This window comes from Oreochromis aureus, linkage group 2 (assembly GCF_013358895.1).
Source record: "Oreochromis aureus strain Israel breed Guangdong linkage group 2, ZZ_aureus, whole genome shotgun sequence".
NCBI classification, from domain to species: domain Eukaryota; kingdom Metazoa; phylum Chordata; class Actinopteri; order Cichliformes; family Cichlidae; genus Oreochromis; species Oreochromis aureus.
In genome coordinates this window covers 17,799,320-17,818,654 of record NC_052943.1, presented here as the reverse complement: position 1 = coordinate 17,818,654, position 19,335 = coordinate 17,799,320, and the positions used below count along the sequence as shown (strand labels likewise).

Genomic DNA, 19,335 nt, shown 5'->3' with positions numbered 1-19,335 from the left:
ACAATTCTTTGCAAAAAGATTTGTCTTTAATAGTTAAGCTTAATTTTTGTATCTATGTAAGTTTTTTTAATTAAACTTGAATATTTCTGTCCACATAGCTCTCGCAAATATATATAATAAATCCAGAGAAATACTTGGAAGCAGATGAGCTCTATGAAGAGACACAACTTTAGGATTTGACTGTGGTCATCAAAGAAAGTGAAAATAACAAAGACAAAAACCATTATTGTCACAAAACCTTTTGTATCAGTTATATGTCTTAAAAAGCTATCTAAGATGTATTTGTTTCATTCATTAATAAGTAAATACGTTTAAATAAATGGTGCAATTTTACTTTCCCTTAAAAAAAAAGAACTTCATTCATTTTAGTTTCATTTAATGTTTTTCCTCTACTTGTCTGCACCTCACAGATTGAGAGCCATCTATCCATTTCCTTCCAGTTATCCAAATCGGAGTCACGGACAGGGCTGGAGCCTATTCCAGCTGTCACAGGACGAGAGCCGAGGTAGACCCTGGTCAGGTGACCAATCTGTCACAGAGCTAACACTTAGAGACGAGTCAATTTAGAATCACCAACGAAACTAAGCCCATGTAAAGAACTCTGAGAGAACATTTACACTCTACAATGAAAGACCCTGCGCTGGATTTGAACCTAGCAGCGTCTTGCTGCGAGGCGACAGCCAGCGCGAATCGCCTAGGTTTGAGAGCCACTGTTGAAAATAACAGACAGAAGCGTCAAATGTTTGGATCACCTTTTTTATTCAAAATGTACATCAATGGAATCAAACTAAAGTAAGATCCAGAATCATTTGAGGTGTGGGAGAGGTTCTGACTACAAGAGGTGATGACTGATACTAGAAAAATGTATGGCAATTCCTGACACCAAAATGTTACACTCAGAGTCACGTCCAAAGATCATAGGTAATAAACAACAAGTCTCCACTTCGATACACAAAATATATCCTTATAAATTATATAAATGCACGAGTATTTTTTTAATACTCCTATCTGGGGTTCAATTCAACTCCGTCTTATACTAACATTTGGCAAAGTGGGAGCTGAAATCATAGGAGAGAGCAAATGTACATGACTTATATGCACCGATTTGAAGAAAACAGCAATGAAGGAAAACAGATAGCAAAACTTTGTTATTTAAGGGTTAAAAACAAGCAGGTCAAAGATCACTGCAGTAATGAAAAAAGAGAGAGAGAGATGCATGCAAAATATAGAGTAGGCTGGTGAATATTAAAGCACAATGTGTAGTAAAAGGCCATAACATGTGACCTCCATGGTATTCAGCAGTGACATGTAAACATGGGCACCATAAACATTGCTTTGGCTCTTGCATGATTATGACTCTTAATTTAGATGTGCAGAAAACAAGGGAATAGGACACCCTCATTATACTGTATCACTTTAACACATTACACATAGTGTATTAAGTGCTTCTGTTCTTTTGTTTAAAAGCAAGCCTCGATGATTCACTGTCATTTTATCCTAATGCCTCTGGGTTGAGAATTCTCTTGAACAGATGAGTGCATAGTGCAGGTCACAGCAATTTTATTTCAACTAAAGGTCAAATAATGACTTCCTCTGTGAGTCCTAAAAGTATGTGAGTCCCACCCGACGACTTCTATGAACTACAAGAGTCTCTCTATACATTAAGACATGATAGCAGATTTAAATTGTGCCCGGTTCCTGGCCTGCCCAGCTTTTAACCATCCTTAGGTGGTCAGAAATACCATGCGAGTCCACATTAAGGCCATATTCAACCAAAGGAGATGCAATGGGGAGAGTAAAAGGTTCATACAGCGAGAAAAACAGGAAGAGGTAAAGGGTGCTTAGTTCTTGCTGAAGCTGCAATCCCCTCTTCAGGTGGTCAAGACAGATTAAAAGAAGCTAAAGAGACAAAGAGAAAAGAGCAGGCAGTTAGAGGGAGGAAGCCAAAGCAGAAACGCTTACAAATAAAAGATTCAGAAGTGCGATTCATATCAAGGAGAGAAAAACTTTAGGTTTTGAATTAAATCTTAGTGATCATAGTCATTCAAACAATATACTATAGACATAAAACACCCGATTATATTGTGTCCACGCCATGATTTTTTAAACAGACTTGTCTGTGGTCATTCAGGTGCACAAAAATTTAAATAAATGAATAGGTGCATGTCTTCTCCATCACAACTGAAGTGGAAAAGGTATTAGTCACAACAACACAAAAAGTAAACATGTAAGCATAAGCAGAGGCAACATATCGTGGATTAGATTGCTCAAAGTGAGTTTAAAGCAGCATTGAAGCACATACACGTTAACACGTATTATAGCAGAGCAGGTAATGTATAAGAAAACCCTGCAGGGATGGGGAGGGGGGGGGGTCCACAGAGCCTCTGGTCACATTTGAGGTACTCAGTACCCACAAAGGCTGGTCCCTTAGCAAAGCTTGAGGGCTGAGGACCTACTCAGTGCAGAGCCAGGGATTACTGCAAAGGAAAGTGAAACCACACAGACCAATGAGCTGAGGATTGTGAGGAAGGAAAGGATCTTCTGTTGAAGTACTTTGACCCTGGTATCATGTGGAATTACGTGAGTTAAGGCAGGAGTACTTTCAACCCAAGACAATTCCCTCTTTCAAGAGGCGATAAAAGTAACCCTGAACCTTGAAGTGGTGGAACAATAAAGTATAAACTAAGTCAGCAGGCGCCTATTTGATCTGAGGGCCATGAAATAAACACACCTAAAGATCTTCTTTCAATAAAAATCGTTAAGCAAAGCCTGGACAGCAGCTGGTCAATGAACTCACACAAGTACAACTTACTGGCACCAACATTTATTCACTGTAAGCCCCTGATAAATTAAATATAACTATTTCATCCATTTATTAAATAAACCTTGATTTAATTTCCTAAAAATAAAGTAATGTTTGTCATAGACAATGATTATGGTCACAGGTATAATATCTGGTGAAAAATTGGCCTTTATTTTATTAAAAATTTCTTTAATATATGCGTAACACTGATACAAATAACACTGGTCCCTGCAGGACATTGGACATTAAGATGATTGACTTTTAAAATGTGCCTTCATATTGAGAACAATAAGAAAAAAGAAAGTTACAATTGCACTTACAACATTAATATATAGTATGTAAAAAACCATCACATTGGGGTATAAAACATTAAAAGTGCAAATGTGAAAGCTAACACAAGTATGCACAAAACACATGACAATGAATGAGGTATGGGAGAAGTGGCAAAGAGATTAGGCTCACATCTGTTCATGCATGAGGCTGAAGAGAAACAACATCAGCAAGGGGACATTAAGAAAGTAAATCTCCATTTTATTTTTTATTGTTTAGATCTCTTTATAATTCTTAAAGAAAATGCAAAACAAATGTAATGTGGTTACATTCTGTAATTAATTTACAGTGCCGGGAAGCACCTTTCTCATCATTCAAACTGCTTTTACAAGCAAGAAACTGTAATGCAGTATGAATTTTATCTTGTTACATCTGAGTTGTTGACTCTTGTATTGCTGAAGCTTCACATTAAAAAAAACACAAACAAACAAAACTTCACTTACTAAAATTATAGACTGTATATAAAAGAGAGACATAGCTGCTGTGACATCAGTGGTTTGTAAAGCCCCGCCCACAAGAACCGGGATTGAATTTTGGAAACTAGCCATCGCAAGAAACTGCAACGCTCATACGCTCATACAGTAGTAATTTGTTGCCCTAAAGTAGATCTCACTTAACCTATATTGTGATTTATACCATAAACTCGTCGAGAACGTTTTTATTGAGGTATTAAACATTTATGCAATTATACTTCTTTTTATCAGCAGAGGAACTGCCCCCTAATGGCCATTGAAAAGAATGCAGATGTAATCCACTTTCGCTTTGACTTTACATTTCAAATCCTGAAGATACGCCTATCTTTTATATACAGTGTATGATGAAAGCACATGGTGGCTTTTATTGTGAAGGAGATCAAAAATGTATCTACAAGAGAAGCAACTTTACTCCCAGCTAACAATTTGAACAACATAACATGAGACAAATTGACAGATTTTAAATATCTACAGCAACACAAGGTTTTTTGGCTGCACAATAACGGATACAGAACGGACACGGGCTGCATTTCTGTTGCACTTCTAAAAAAGAAGGTGCTCAACGAGAGCTTGTTGTAGCACAAAACTCTACTTCCTGTTACCACTTTAACCACAGGTGTCATCAAATAAGCAAGAAGTGATTAGCCTATCAGAAACCCACTGATTAACTACTTAAAGTGTGCTTTTCTTCAGCAAGACATTTTCTTGAAATGCAGCAATTTCAGATACCACAGTTTCATGGAGGCGGTTTTTAAAAAATACATTACTAAGTCTACTGCTTTTCTTCAATCTCACAGTCAATCTGCCTTCATTTTAATACCAGTCTATTCTTCTAAAGTCTGAAATCCAAAACAGATTTCTCATCCTTCATGCTTCAGTCCCATTGTTTTAATGCATGTTTCCATTTAGCCTCAGTACATTTCTGCCCATCACTACAGTAGTCATGTATGTTAATATTTTTTAAAAGCTCACATCATGCAAAGAATCACTAACTATAAAAAAAACAAACAAACCATGGAATGCATTTTGTAAATTTGCATAAAAAGACAAGCCGAATAATCGCTTGTACAACCCACACAACTGACAAGCATCATTCAGCATGAAAAAAACAAAGAGTGAGGCCAAACTGATAGCAATGCCCAGCGTCTTCCACAGAGCAGGGAGGGGCGTGTGGAGGGTTGGATTATGGGGTAAGGTGAGGGTGAGGAAGGGGTACTGTAAAGGATGATGGGGTTGGAAACTCATTCACAGCAGGATGGCCACAAGGGAGCACTTTTTCTACAGGAATCCTTAGCTGGAAATAAGAGAGAAGGGCTGTTATTGCTTTCTTGGAGTTAAAACATCATCACAACACACAGTTTCACACAGGTGACATCACATCAACATTAGTTATCGGGGGGCGCTGACAGGAAAAACATGCTTTTTAAGGCAACTCAAAAGGACTGAGTGCAGAGGTGAGGATGTGAGTACAGCTGTCTATTTATTTGAATCGGACAGTTAAATAAATCTTTTTCTTTCTTTTGAGGTTTTCCGCCCTCCCTTGAGTTTTAAACAGTGGGTCTTATTGTCTTCCTCGAGCCTTGCTCGTCAAACAACATCTTGTTTCCAGCTTTTTTAACAGCTCTGAAATGCTTGAGGAGTTTACAGATTGTAAGACAGATGTCTTTATTCACTTCTACCCTCCCCAGTGGTTGAGTCTTAACAACATGTCCCTCTGTGGATTTGGCTTTTGAATCCACTCAAGTGGGGTGGGGTGGTGGTGGGGGTCGTCATATGGCTCTGGCTGATCAACAAAACATGTCATCTCTGTAAACAGAGAAGGGCCCCGAGGCTGCTAGCTGCTCTGGTGTGACCTGTTAGTTTCAGTTACTCTTCAGTTCAGCCTTGAATGAGTCTTTGTGCAAAGTCAGGGAAGGGCCACAAGAAAAAGAGACTGTTGTGCATTTTGGGAGGCAGATGGAGCAGTACATCAAATGGATGGGTGGGGATCTAATAAAGTGGCTGATTTAGAAGCTGGCAGAGGGACGGTAAACACTGCCAACTCAAGGATAGGATCGGCACAGATGTTTCCATGAAGTACTGCAAATCTGTGGCAATAAAATACTACATTTGGATTAGCCATTTCTCACACAGTGACGGGCTTAAATAACTTGAATGGGCAAATTAAATCCATGCAAATTAGAGGAGATTTAACAGCTTTATAAATCTTCAGATTGTGTTTACATATTCAGACTCAGAGAGGTATTTGGCTGCACAGTTTGACAGCCACTAATGCTTCAGTTTCACTTCTGGTTAAGTTGTACTACTTATCAGTTAATCATCTGAAATACAAAATGTCAGATAATGAAAATGTTGCCTTTTCAAAGTCAAATAAAATGTTGCGAGCTCCATCCATGTTCTGTTAATCTGGGCCTGGGTCACGGTGGCAGCACTCTCAGGAAAGATGCCTAGACATTCCTCTCCCCAGCCAACAATTCTAGCTCCAGTAGGGATGCAGGGGCGTTCCCAAACCATCCAAGAGACATAATCTCTCCAGCATGTTCTGGGTTACTTCCCATTAGTACTGAGACACATCCCCAATGAGGCGTCCAGAATGCCTTCTGATCAGAAGCACAAACCACTTCAACTGGCTCCTTTGCACACAGAGGAGTAGCAGCTCTACTCTGTGCTGCATCTTCCCAGACATCCAGTTACTCTCTTGGCTGCTACATACAGCTTGTGGTCCTATATGAAGGTGGGAAATTAGATCTACTGTCTTCGCTACAACAGCCAAGTGAAGTGTCTGCATCGCTGCAGATGCCGCACCAATTTGTTCCATTCTCCCCTCACTCGTGAACAACACCCCAAGATACTCAAAAACTCTCCCACTTGGGACAGCAACTCCTCCCTTTTGCCCAGAGTGGGCACTCCACCCATGTCCAGCTGAGAACCATGCCCTCAGATTCAGAGATGCTAGATGCTCACACTCGGCTGCAAACTGCCCTGGTGTGAGCTGAAAATGATCCCCTGATGACGCCAATAGAACCGCATCATCAAAAGCTGAGAGGTGATCCTGAGACCACCAAACCAGAGAACCAGAATCATAAAAACTATGAATCGGTGACAAAGGGCCGTTCTGGTGGAGTTAATCTAGATAATGATTTCCCGACTGCATTAGCGACCCAGAAGCTTCAGAGTTTTAATATCTATATATTTTTTTCACGTCTGTTGGCAGTGTAACTCAAGAAGGGAGTCTTACCAGAAAAGGTGCCTCACGCAGCATGCAGCAAGTGTGGGAGGAGTTAACTGGAAAACATTATGGATGCAACATAGGTGACACATGCACTCACAGGACACATTCAAAACACAACATTCATCATAAATAAGTGTGTCTCCAGGGGGCTGAAAAAAACTTGAATATTAGACCCCGCTAATCAGATTTAATTTGTGACCTTGAGACAGAGCCTAAAAAGAAAATTAGAATGGCTGTGAAGAAAATCAATTAGCAAGAAGGAAATAAAGCAACAAGAAACCTCTCAGTGCAAGTGTCTTCTTCCTTTTCCAACAGGCACATCAGCTTTAACACAACCAGGAGTTGATTAGCACCATGAAGGAACCAACAATGTCAATAACACATCAGACTGCACACGCAATATCAGTCTCAGTCTCAGTAAACTTGTGGTATAAACAAAAGCATGTCAGTTCTATTACCAAAGCATTTGGAAAAGTGTATAAAGTATTGGCTATTGCACATGTGTGTAAAGCTGTTTACACATATGTGTTGAGAGCGTTTGATTTTGTGGTGAACCAGCAGCAGCGCTTAATTGCAGAGTGATGATTTCTGACCGAAATTCATTCATCTAACTCTGCTGACATTTGGCTACTTTTCAACTATTTAGATGAGGACAGATTGTAATTTTCTCCCTCCCCTCTCTTCTCCTCTTATTTCTCCACACTGGCGATGAGTTATAGTCAGCTCACTTAGCGTGGAATTTAGCGCTAACTACAATCTCTGTTATTATATGGAGGGAAAACTGGAACATTCATCCGCCTCTCTGAATTGAAGAGCAGTGTGAAAGTCTGCTTAGAAGGATTTGCCTGAGCTTTTCAGCTATAAAAATCTAATATGGATTAGCATCAAATTATACAAATCCAAGGTGGGTTATTAACTAGTGGTGGCAGATAAACCACTGAGATATTGATATGACAGTTCCAATACATACTGTTATAAAACCTTGAAGTCAGTTATTTTATCACTGGCTTGTCAACACCCTCCCAAATTCATTTCATACTCCATTTCCTGTAGTCATACAGCCAATGGTACACCTGTGAGGGTAAAGCCACAGAGCGGGATAACAATACTCACTTTTTCCTCTCTTTGTCCCTCTTGAGTGTGGTGGAGCCCCCTGCCTGCTGAGCTTGATTCTGCAAGAGCTCTGCAGCAGTCTTTTTCTGTTTGAATGTGTTGACCTCATCGTCCAGAGACTTCTTCTTTTCTTCCAGCTTCTTTTTCTCGTCCTGGTGGAGTTTCTTCAGACGGTCGAATTTCTCGTGCAGCTACGTGACAAGAAACAGACACAGTTGTTTTGTGTTTTAAAAACAAAGCAGAAATCTATCTGGCTCACATAAACACTGGTTATGCTGCTGATACTTACCTCTTTCTCTGCTTCTTTGAGCTCAGCCTCCTTCTCTTTAACTCTTTGGACAAACATTTGCCTCATTTCTTCTTCCTTCTTTTGCAGTTCTCCCATGAACTCGTTCCTCTTAGCTTCATATGTTTCCTGCAGACTGGCAGAGGAAAATGACAGCGGGAATAAATATGAGCAATAGAAACAGTAAACCAAACCAATGAGTGTCTTTTATAAGATAAATTTAGCATATTTTATAAAGCCATTCAAGATTTTAACCTCCATACTGTGAAAACTTTCACAGTTACAGGCCCCCAAAGTATAAAAAGTAAATGGGAGGTTGGGGGTAGAAATAAGCTGATGAATGCAAAAATCAGCTGCAATAAAGCAGTCTGCTACCTGAAGGGCTTGCTGTCAGGATCCGTGTCCTTGAACCCCATCTCCTCCAATTTACATCTCCGATACAGTTCATAGTGACGCGTGTGAGTTTGCTCTCGCAGGTCCTCCATGTTAACTCTGATCAGCATTTCCCGCAGTTTGACAAAGTCACAGTGAGTCTCATTTTCCACTGTGAGAAACAGAACACAGGGACTTAGTGCATGTCTCACAAAACAAACTAGAACGCATGCTAAAGCTACAGTAAAAAGTAAATCAAACAAACTGCAGCAGTATAAAAAGGCAGTGTTCATGTCCTGTGTTTTCTGTATTGATTTTTGGTGCTGGACTGAACCGAGCTGCATGCTTCCACAGGACATGTGACACCATGTGAGTATGCATGCAGACAGTCTGGGGTAAACAGACCCAGTGTTTGATAAAAAGCCTTCTTCAGTCATAAATATTATACACTGCAGGCCATTCGCATTAGAACGTTGGTGTGGATTTCATTGTTTTGGCAGTAATCCAGCACACTGAATTTTAAATGAAGTATTAATGATATGGGAAAAACGCTGACTTTAAGCTTTGGGGTTTTTTGATGTAATCCACATAAATATTAGACAAACATCGTGGGAAATGCATCTCTATTTACCCTATGGCTGCTTGTATAAAAGGATAGAATTTCTAAAGGGATCACACCAAACTTAAAGCAAATTTAGCAGAAAATTGTTGTTGTTTTTAAAATAAAGACTTCAGGATATTTTTTATGTTTTATAGCATTAAAGTAGACAAAACAAGAAACGTGAAGAGCACTAATACTGCAAACATTTAAGCTGAATGTGTTGAATAAGACTGAATCATATAAACATCTGCACACATGCATGCATACACGTTCGATAATAACAGTAAGCATGTGTCTGTAACAAACGGCATAGGAGCAAATCAGTGCAACTGGAGTTAAAGTATTGACAACTCTGTCTACTTCACATACATTAACCACACCATTGATCAAGGAGGTCGATAAAAGCGACATAAAATTCCTTTATGGGCTAAAAGCTGCTGCTGCCATGATTTACAGTGTGATGGCAGTGATGGAACTGCAGCTAAATGAGGTTATATAACTGGTTATCTGCTAGTCTGTAGCAGCTATTTGAGTTGAGCAGAAATATAAGGGGAGGGAGTGGCTAGAGCAGCTGTGATGAGAAGGAGCATGCTCTCATTTCCTGTGCAGGATGTAACCCGGGCTTACCCTGCACCGTCCCCCAGGGGTACTGCCGGGCCTTCACCATCTTGTTCCCAATCTTGACTTCCTCTGTGCTCCCCACCACGGCAAAGGGCAAATGGCTCTGTGAAGCATAAAGAAAAGCACAGTTGGTGTACTGCCAAACACACACACTGCAAATTCTCCTCAGCTTCTCTCCACACACAAAATAAATAAATAAACAAAACACCTTTTTGTTACAAAGAAATCCAGAAGTATTTGTGCTGCCAGCATACATCAATTCCATTATTTCAACTTACACAAGCTGATCATTAAGAACTTGTTTTTCCAGACAGACAGCAAGTACTACAATAAAGATTTATGATGTCTCAGAACAGAGTTGAGGTCAGGCTGTGCAAACATGAGAGGAGAGGCTGCAGTGTAATAGAATCAGTTAAGGATAGTTAAGGAATTTGCACAGATCAGGACTAATAAACATCTAACTGAGCCTCGAATTATCTGTCAGTGCACACAGGCCCTTTCCCACACTGCAGGTTTCCTGCAGAGTGAACTGAACACACTCTGCCTTGCTGCGGCAGCGGCTTCCTGACAGACTAAGGAGACACGTACGACATCTGCCCCGACTCCACATTACAAGTTGTTACGCTGGTAAAATAAATTAGAATTAAGCAGTGTAGCTACTTCCGTCTGCTCCCCTAGTCACACAGGGTTGCCACAGCAGGTAGCTCCACACGTTTGATTTGGCAGACTCTTTAATCCTGGATGCCCTTCCCGACACAACTATGAAGGCATTTGTGTCCCCCTCCATGACTGAACTGTGGATCTTTTGCTTAGGTTAGGTGAATGTGTAAACCACAACAGTATAAATGAGCCTTACATTCATGGTGGAGTTGATCTCGGCCACGGATTCGTCATCAGTGGGGAACTGGTAGATCTGCACTCCGTTGCTGACCAGCTCACTGGTGATTTTGATTTTGAACTTGGCCAGCTCACTCTTAGAGATAGCATCTGACTTGGCGATGATTGGGATAATATTGACCTGCAGTTAAGAAATGAGGCGAGCATTCATGTAGTTATCACAATAGTGCAATAAGGTGCAGTCAAATATTTCAGATATGCAGCTAAATATAGAGAAGACTTTAGTTTCACAGCCTTTCCACTTCTGTAGTCCAAATTTAGAAAGTAGTTGATTTATTAAAAAAAAAAAACTCTCTGAAGCTGTAGCTAGAATTAAGTACTATTACAGTTTAATAACAGAGTGCATAACACTTTTTCTTATGCATGGCTTCCACTCATATATACCCAAAGGCTGCAGTAATAATTTAAAAGAAAATGTGAAAAATGATAGGGGTACTATTTGCTTTAACATTCAGAGAGTATAAGCAAATTCAATACAGACAGGCTTTCTTTGAATCAGCTTTACAGACAAAAGCTAAAACTCCAACTTACTTATCAAGAGATAAATAGAATCACAACTGTGGTTATCAACTTAACTCAGGTTTCCTTTATATAAAAAGGGTGAATTTCATGCTTCATTTGACTCTTCTGCACAAAATGCACTAATCACATGCTGTCTGTTTCATTTAAGAGGAACATGCCACAGAGGAATACAGAAACGATGAAAATAACTTCTTCCATCACATGTCAATCTCTATTGCTCACATATCAGGAGATCAATTAGTGAAAAGGTCATGATTTTTACACTCAATTTAAGTCAAAACAAATTTGCTGTCCAGTCATGTGATGAAGCCAGGTTAAAAGAAAGCATATTTTTGACATCAAATGCACTGGCTTTAGGTTTTAATATAAAAATAATAAAATATCATCTCGATTCATACTTCCCCCTCAAGCCTTTGTGCAGAGAGGACAGAAACATAATCTTAAGTACAGAGATAAAAATAGCAAAAGCAGCAAAGAAAGTGAAAGCTTTCTTGTTATGTCTCAAATCAAAGAAAGTTTCTCCAACTGTGACGTTAATCTTTTTAACATATATGTTATCCAAACAGTGATAATCTAGGGAGGTGGGGAAAAACAGGCACAGTCAACGTCGTATATAAATTACAGCTGACTGGTGGAAAATAACATTTCACTCCCACACAACTATTTTTACAGTGCCATGTCAGCCCACACAATCCCTGATTTTTTTATTATTATTCGAATGTGGGCCCCTTTCACTAAAAGCAAGGGATGCTCCGGGTCATGTGAACAAAAATATCTTAGTGCATCCCTTCGTCTGGTGAGGATTCAAAGTCTAGCTCGAGGACACTTCAGCAGAGCCCTGTTTGAATGTGCTCCTAGGTGAACGTGTAAACAGAGGGGGCTCTGCTCTAGATCACGCTGTTGTGAATGCTTGCTGGAGGGCACAGCTGCTCTGGCAAACACTAAGCTAGTTCTTTGTGCAAAAGCCATGAGGGCCATGCAAATAAGCTGATGGGAAAGGACCTCACAAAAACCAGGCTTCAGTCACTGAGCAGACTGCATTTCACAGCTGACCTACACCGACGCAGCAACAAGCCCAGAGCCAATTTACATTCAAGCAGATGCTCTGGAAAAGGTTTATGGCCTATGACTGAAGAAGACAGATTCAATGACACAGTCATGCAGTGTCAAAGGACATACCTACAGTATATCTATGACAAGCTACTCAATAAAACAGATATTCTGTAAGATCATTCAGCTGCAGCACAACTGTTACATAATAAAAACAATCCTAAATATCTTCTAGTGGACTCTTTGACACATAAAACAACTAAAGATGACACTCAGTGAAGTGAAGCTGACCTTGCTATCAAGTTTTTTCATGGTCACCAGATCCAGCGATTTGAGCGAGTGTCCCGTTGGAGCGATGAAGTACAGGCACGCATGGATGCGGGTGTCGTGGTAGCTGTGTAGCGTGCGCTTGATTTTCAGCTCCTCCTGTAGATATGCTTCAAACTGGGCATCAATAAACTCCACAATGGACTTGTAGCTGTTAAAAGATGAGGGACAGAGAAGATTTTTTTTGTCAACACACCGCTTTCTGAGATCCTGTCACATCTACTTCCTAAGCAGTATGCTGTTTGTGCATTTTCCCCTTACTTTTTGCTATTTTATAAACAAAAAGCTAGCTGACATTCAGATAAAGGCAGAGCACACCATGGACAGACTGCAAGTCCATCACAGGTCCATCAACAAGACGAGACATACAATCCTTCAGGCTCGTAGTACCCCAGAGGACACTCACACCAACACAGGAAGAACACTTAAACTCTAGCCAGCTAAAAAGTTCGATCCATGATCATTCAATTTCTGCAAATATTTTCTTAATTAATTTGCTGTCTTATCTATCAAAATTGTATATCTGTTTAAAAATTATATCTTGATTTCAGCTGCAGTTGACTCGATTTGTCAATCCAACATTCAGACATTCAACTTAAAATGATATACAAGAAAGAAAAGCAGTGATCTTTACATTTGAGCATCTGAAACCAGCAAATATTAAGCATTTTTTTTAAATAATCTAAATTTCATATCCAAATAGTAAGGTATTAATATTCAGGATATCAGCGAATCATTGCAGCACTAGAGTCGCTGTTATCTGTGGAAAGCCCGAAAGTATACTGAAAGTATAGCTACACAGAAGACAACTGTGCCTTCTAAAGACTTTGTCTCCTCTGGGCAAATCATGTAGGAACATCTCTTTTTCTATACTTTAATTATAATCATCATTATCCAACAATCTGCAAGGAACCTAGCAGAGCAAAAATCCACTAAAAAAGAGTCAGATCAGATTTGGAGATTTGAGTTCTCACATGTTTCTCCTCATGGCAATTTCAACAAAACTTCAGGGCTGCAGTGCATGTGTGAAAACGCCGGTAGTCAGAACAGGATTAATTTTTAACTAACTTCACAGAATCAATGATCAGTTTTGTTGCCTGTTAGGACGGACTGTCTTATCTGAGGAGAAGGTTTAGTCTAAGGCAGGGAGATTTCAAACAAATGGGCATTTCAAGTCATACTGTCAGATTCTTGATGTTTGTAGTTTTTAAGTATTTGATTTATCCAATAACTAATTCAATCTTATCTGCAATGACACATGCAATGACACAGACAGAAAAATGAACAAAGGAGAAAGATGTTGGCCCGTTTATTGAGGACTACAGGAAGCTTCAAAAGGCATCCACCCTTTCCAGAAAACAGACCCATAAACACTGTGAAAAAAAACACAAAAAAAAAACACAGCGCATGTAGAAAGTATAGGATATTCTGCCTGCAGCAGTGTATAAGATACTTTAACCCCATGTTACTTCCCCTGGGATTTCCAACAATTGCAGGATTCCCATTGTACAGAGCTTACAAAGTTCACACAGTCTCCTCCTCTTCCTCAACTTACCCTCTACAGCACACAAGGTTTGGTAACAAAATCGTGGGTGTATACATCAGCTTAAGTGTCATGTCCTAAGGCTGTGATTTGTTACTCATGCCAGACAGGAAATCAGCTACATCTTATTTTTTGTTTCCCAAAACTAATGAGGAAACTACTTCAGTTGAGACATCTGATGAAAGAAAGTTAAGCAATGAATGACACGTAAGCTGTGGAGAGGCTTCAAGTACTCCCAAGATGTCAGGTTTGTCTAGGATGTATATTGCTCCCACTGAAAGATCCAAATAAAAGAAAGTTCTGGAATTTGACATCCCCATCTCTCAAAGATGAAGCAGCTAAAAATGGCTGACTTACCTGTCTTCTTTATTGATCTGGTCTCCAAAGCCCACGGTGTTGACAACAGTGAGTTTGAGGCGCACATTGCTCTCCTGAAGTTCATAGGTGTTGGACTTGAGTGTGACTCCCGGCTGGTTGTGCTGGGTTGGCTCACCTTCAAACTTGGTGTTGAACAGCGTGTCCATCAGAGTGGACTTGCCCAAACCCGTCTCACCTGCACAACAAAGAGAAAAGACATCAAGTTACCATCTTCATCTTACTATTACATCATTCAAATCACATAAAAAGGACCTCTTCATCTTTACTTACAGGGCAGTTGCTATTATTTCACTTACTGTGCTCCCAAACCAAAAGGAATTTAATGACAGGCCCCTTTCTTTGATCAGCTTTTGATATATTTCAGCTCAAGCCACTCTCTCTGACACTTCAGTTGTGCAACTCAAGCAAAAAGAAAAAAAATGGTGCCTGATAATGTTAGAGTAGATTAAAAACAATGTCTTGACTATGCTTAAAACAGAGTGTATTACTCTCAAATGCTTAAAGCCACAAAAGCAGCAGCAGTAGCTGCTAGGTAATGTACTCTGACATCCATTTACTGTTAGATGACTCAGATACTGAGCTCCATCTGTAAGAAAATCTATTTTTATTCATTATAGCCTGACCTACAGTCCAACCATGTTAGCCCATTTTTGTGGGACATCTTACAACGTCCCTATTTTTCTCTCAAAATACCACAAGCATACAGGCGCATCTTTCTGAGCAAAGTTCAGTTCACAACAGTTAAAATTAAAATTTTGCATCTTGTTTGAAGAAAGTGAAGAACACATGGAAAGGACAGGATGGGTCAATCTGTAAAGTAAAGGCCAAAATCAAAAATAACACAACACAAACATTCTGCAGACATACCAGTCATCTTTGAGGCACACATCGTCACATTTTTGCTTGAGTCATACAGCAGCACTTACAGTTTGGAACAAAAACTGTGGTTTCTCTGCAGCATCGTCTTTGCATCCATATTTTGAATGGATTGTACTAATGTTTTTATAGATTGTTTGGAAATGCTGGCAGTCAAAAAGCATTTAAAAGTAACAAAAAGTAACAGAAAAAACACACATTTCACTCCACTCCCGAGCATAAATAGAATCTAGACGATGTGTTTAGCTTGGAGGAAACTCTAAAGCCTGTCGCTCGTGCCCACCAATCATTTCATCATCAAAATATCTTAAGTGGACTTATTCTGCTCATTTCCAGGTCCATATGTTCATTCTTGCACTTTACTAGAGTATCTTTCCATGCTAACAGTTTAAAGTAATCCCTCAGTTTATTCATTGCCTCAATTAAATCTTTTTAGCTCCTCCCATATTCCCTTTAAGCCACCCTCCTTCTGATTGTCTGCCCCTTGCAAAAAAACAGCAGGTTTGAACAGCAGGTGGGCGGGCCAGAGCTGTGTGCCTGAGATAACCACATTACAGATATCCCCTTTAAGTGACATCATAAAGAGCTGCGAGTTAAAATATAATCTGAACCCTGAGCTTTTGCTTCACATGGATTACTTGTAGTGATCTCATGATCTGAAACCTTTGCCTGGTTTAATATGAACATGCACCTTTAGAAAATATGAGACAAATGCATAACAGGTCTAGCTTGAAATAAATAAACACAGAGTAGTAATGTAGCGTAATCGAATTTGCAGCATATCACAAAAGCACATTGTATTCAAGGTTAAGGGGAACCATCAGGAGTTCCCGCAGCTTTCTATGGTTTTAAATGTTATAGCTCTGCCATCAGAGATGTTCAGTTAAATATTCAGGCAAGAATGCTGAAGTTAGTCACAAAGTAAGTTCCCCCACAAAAGAAGATCCCATTGTTTTAATGGTATTACATCCACTGCAGTTTACCTTTTTTGTTTTTGCTAACTCACTGCCAAGCTGATGACTGATCAGTATTTTTGAATGTTGTAGTCTGCTAAGCCTCATCTTTCATGTTACTTCCTGTGCTGCTCTGCACATATTTTATTGCTTTCTGGACGTTTAACATGTTCCAGAAAGGAAACCCTAATGAAAAAATATTTGTATTTCAAACCAAAACATAATATGAATACTTCTGTTTTCTATAAATAGAGTATCATAAACTATAACCTCCACTTATTCTTAACCTTTCTCCCATTTTATTACTTACTGTTTTTCTTCCTGCCTGTCAACTCTGGCACTGACATATTACACATGCCTAACCTGAACAATAATAGAAACGATTAAATAAATATATAAATAAAAAGGAAAAGACAAACATGTTTGACATAATGGCACATTCAGATCCTGTTTCTGACTGCAAGTACTGCCAGACATGACAGGCCTTTAAAAAAAATACTATAACCTCCACAATTGCAACAAAATGCCATCTAAATAAAATGAACATTATTTTCTTCATTCAGCTACGGCTGCTGAATGGCTGTATTAGATTAGTTTTAGTGGGATGCTAATAAATTGGCAACGGAGTGCACATAATTGAATACTTCCAGCATTTAATAAGGCTGATGTGACTGGGTTCTCCAGTCTAAAATTAAACTTATAGGGCATCATTTCTGACTGTCCTCTACATCCTGGAGAAGCCTTGTATCCTGCATTCAGTGTTGCATTGTTTTGTTTTTTTAAACAGTCATGCATATTCAAATTAAATAACCACCTGCAGACACTTGACTTTCCTGAACTGAGAGCATCTTACTCATTACAGTAACCAACGTAAGCAAAAAGGAAACTGAGAGTCAGACACTGAGCAGCTTTTTGTCTTGTGGAAACACTTTAACTGAAGCAAAGACATTGTGCCTGAAGACATAGAGAGGAAATCTCACATGACACACTCACCAACACAGAGGATGTTGAAGCAGAAACCGTGGTTGACAGACTTGTTGACCAGCTGGTCAGGCATGCTGTCAAAGCCGACATGGCCCGATAGAGGGACGCCACGAGCTCCTTCACCCTAAAAACAAAAGACATAAAGCAACAAGTCAGTGCCTTTCGATCACTAAATACCTTCCACGTCTATAAGCACGTGCAGGATTCCTTCTAACATGCTGAAATATGCATCGCAATGACAGCTGTCCTGTGTAAATAAAACCGTACCATGCCTTCGACCATTTTTTGATCACGTTAGTCTTTGACAATGAGTTCAGGTGCAGTGCTAACTCACTTCCTGCTTCCTGAGCTGTGACTTTCTTCCACAGACGAGACAGTTAGAAACCACAATGTACATATATGGAAAGGCACTGCTGTTTGTGTCAAGACAGAGGGTTTAGAAAAAATAGAAAATAAAGAAGATGACTGTTTAAAAATTTTTAAAAAACAAAAACGGATAAAAGCATTAGCATAACTGGCACTGAGTTTTATTTGAAACTTCCTCTTCTGAGCCTATTTCACTTCCATTCACTCTATCACACTGTTTATAGACAACCTGTATCTGGATCACTAAACACAACAAGTGTAAAAACGCTGTTGTTACATATGTGTGTGGGTGTGTGGCTGCTGGTAAGCATCTCCATCAGTGTGAACCTACTTTCTGCAGCCTACGTTTTGCAGGAAAACAAAAAATTTAGATTATATGGCAAAAGAAAGAATATCTCAACCATTTCAACCTCAGACAACCAGCTATTATGTGGCTTAACATAACACACTGTTGCAGTCCAATGTGGTGAAGACTTCTGGGAGGAAAAACACTCTGTTTTAGACTCAATTTAAAATAACTGAGCAAGCTGAAGGCACTAAACAGTTGTGGATTATTTGGATGGCTGAAATTGGGTTTAAACAGCTGAGGGAGTGTTTGGAAAACTGGACAACCAGCCCTACACTCTTCAGCTGCAAGTGCAACATTCCTGAGACCATTCCTGCTTTTCATGACACTCACAGCCAAGTTACACACAGTGAGCGGGTTTCCATTCACTGGATATGGATATCAAACTGTAAAACCTTGCTATTCTCAGCCCTCCCTCTGGGTTACGCGGCTTCTTTCCAAGCCCCCTCCCAAAAAAGGCAAACTTAGCCCACGATTTGTGCATTGCACGGCCAAATGTCTACAAGGAGCTACGATCTATTTGCCCGTAATTTTCATTAAGACAACGCCCGAAAAGGAAAGTTGACGGGACTTGCATAAAACAACATAACGGAAATGAGCATCGTAGCCGTGCCGAAATGGGGGCGTTCAGAATGAATGGCCTACCTACCTATGGCTCTGTAACAGCCTCTCGTTTTTATGTGAGATAATAGATAAGTCTGTTACTTTGAATTTTAAATGTCTTAATCTGTTAATTCCGTTTACAGGGTAATTTAGGTTTTTACCAGTACAGGAAATCTGCAGGCGTTAGCATACCAAAATGAAAATATTCTACCGGAGAGCTAAGACTGTTGAGTCCTGGGCCTTAATTTGATATCTGGCTTTATTTTATTTTTTTATACCGTGTTTAGGGACGCATAATCAGATTTCTATTAGCTCTAATTATAATTGATCTAATTAAGCCACGGTACACTGGATTTGGATGGAATAGCCACGAAAAACGGATGGTGACTGGGTAAATCTGCTTGAAATTACACTCTTCTGCGAAACGCTTGATCCATAACAAAAATATATAAGATAAATACATGAATTCCAGTGTGAAATAGGCTACTTACCGCTTGCCTTGCTATCTCAGTTGACGCCATAGTAGCTGCTGTTAGCCGGAGGACGAAACCTCTGCTGCTCTGTTTAGCAAAGGAAGCTGCACCGTTAACGTTACACCGAAAGATGGCCTAGCAGGAATGTACCACAAACCAATGCGCTTTTAGATATGATGTTTTTTT

General features: G+C 39.6%; 1 protein-coding gene across 4 annotated transcripts; it reads right to left on the bottom strand.

Annotated features, from left to right (window-relative positions):
• Positions 1-740: 740 nt before the first annotated feature.
• On the bottom strand, positions 741-19,309 carry sept6 (septin 6). 4 transcript variants are annotated; one of them, XM_031736360.2, is made up of 11 exons: positions 19,168-19,308; positions 17,371-17,485; positions 14,528-14,723; positions 12,592-12,778; positions 10,688-10,849; positions 9,838-9,934; positions 8,613-8,781; positions 8,241-8,373; positions 7,952-8,142; positions 6,845-6,891; positions 2,809-4,900 (listed from the first exon to the last, which is right to left on the bottom strand). In XM_031736360.2, exons 1-10 carry the CDS (start codon positions 19,195-19,197, stop codon positions 6,888-6,890), a joined length of 1,284 nt encoding a protein of 427 aa, XP_031592220.1. In that variant the 5' UTR covers positions 19,198-19,308; the 3' UTR covers positions 2,809-4,900; positions 6,845-6,887. The 4 variants fall into 4 exon arrangements, with proteins under 4 accessions (XP_031592219.1, XP_031592218.1, XP_031592220.1 ...); XM_031736359.2 differs by lacking the exons at positions 2,809-4,900; positions 6,845-6,891 and adding an exon at positions 741-1,899 and having other exon boundaries at positions 19,168-19,309; XM_031736358.2 differs by lacking the exons at positions 2,809-4,900; positions 6,845-6,891 and adding an exon at positions 1,906-2,477 and having other exon boundaries at positions 19,168-19,309.
• Positions 19,310-19,335: the final 26 nt, after the last annotated feature.

Bases quoted from the DNA above. Each gene is read 5' to 3' on its own strand.
- sept6 (XM_031736358.2), bottom strand. From the start codon at position 19,197: ATGGCGTCAACTGAGATAGCAAGGCAAGCG. The intron at 10,850-12,591 runs GTCAGCTTCACT...TCTTAACTGCAG, and splicing joins TGAAAAAACTTGATAGCAAG to GTCAATATTATCCCAATCAT. The intron at 8,374-8,612 runs GTAGCAGACTGC...TTCCTCTGCCAG, and splicing joins CCTGACAGCAAGCCCTTCAG to TCTGCAGGAAACATATGAAG.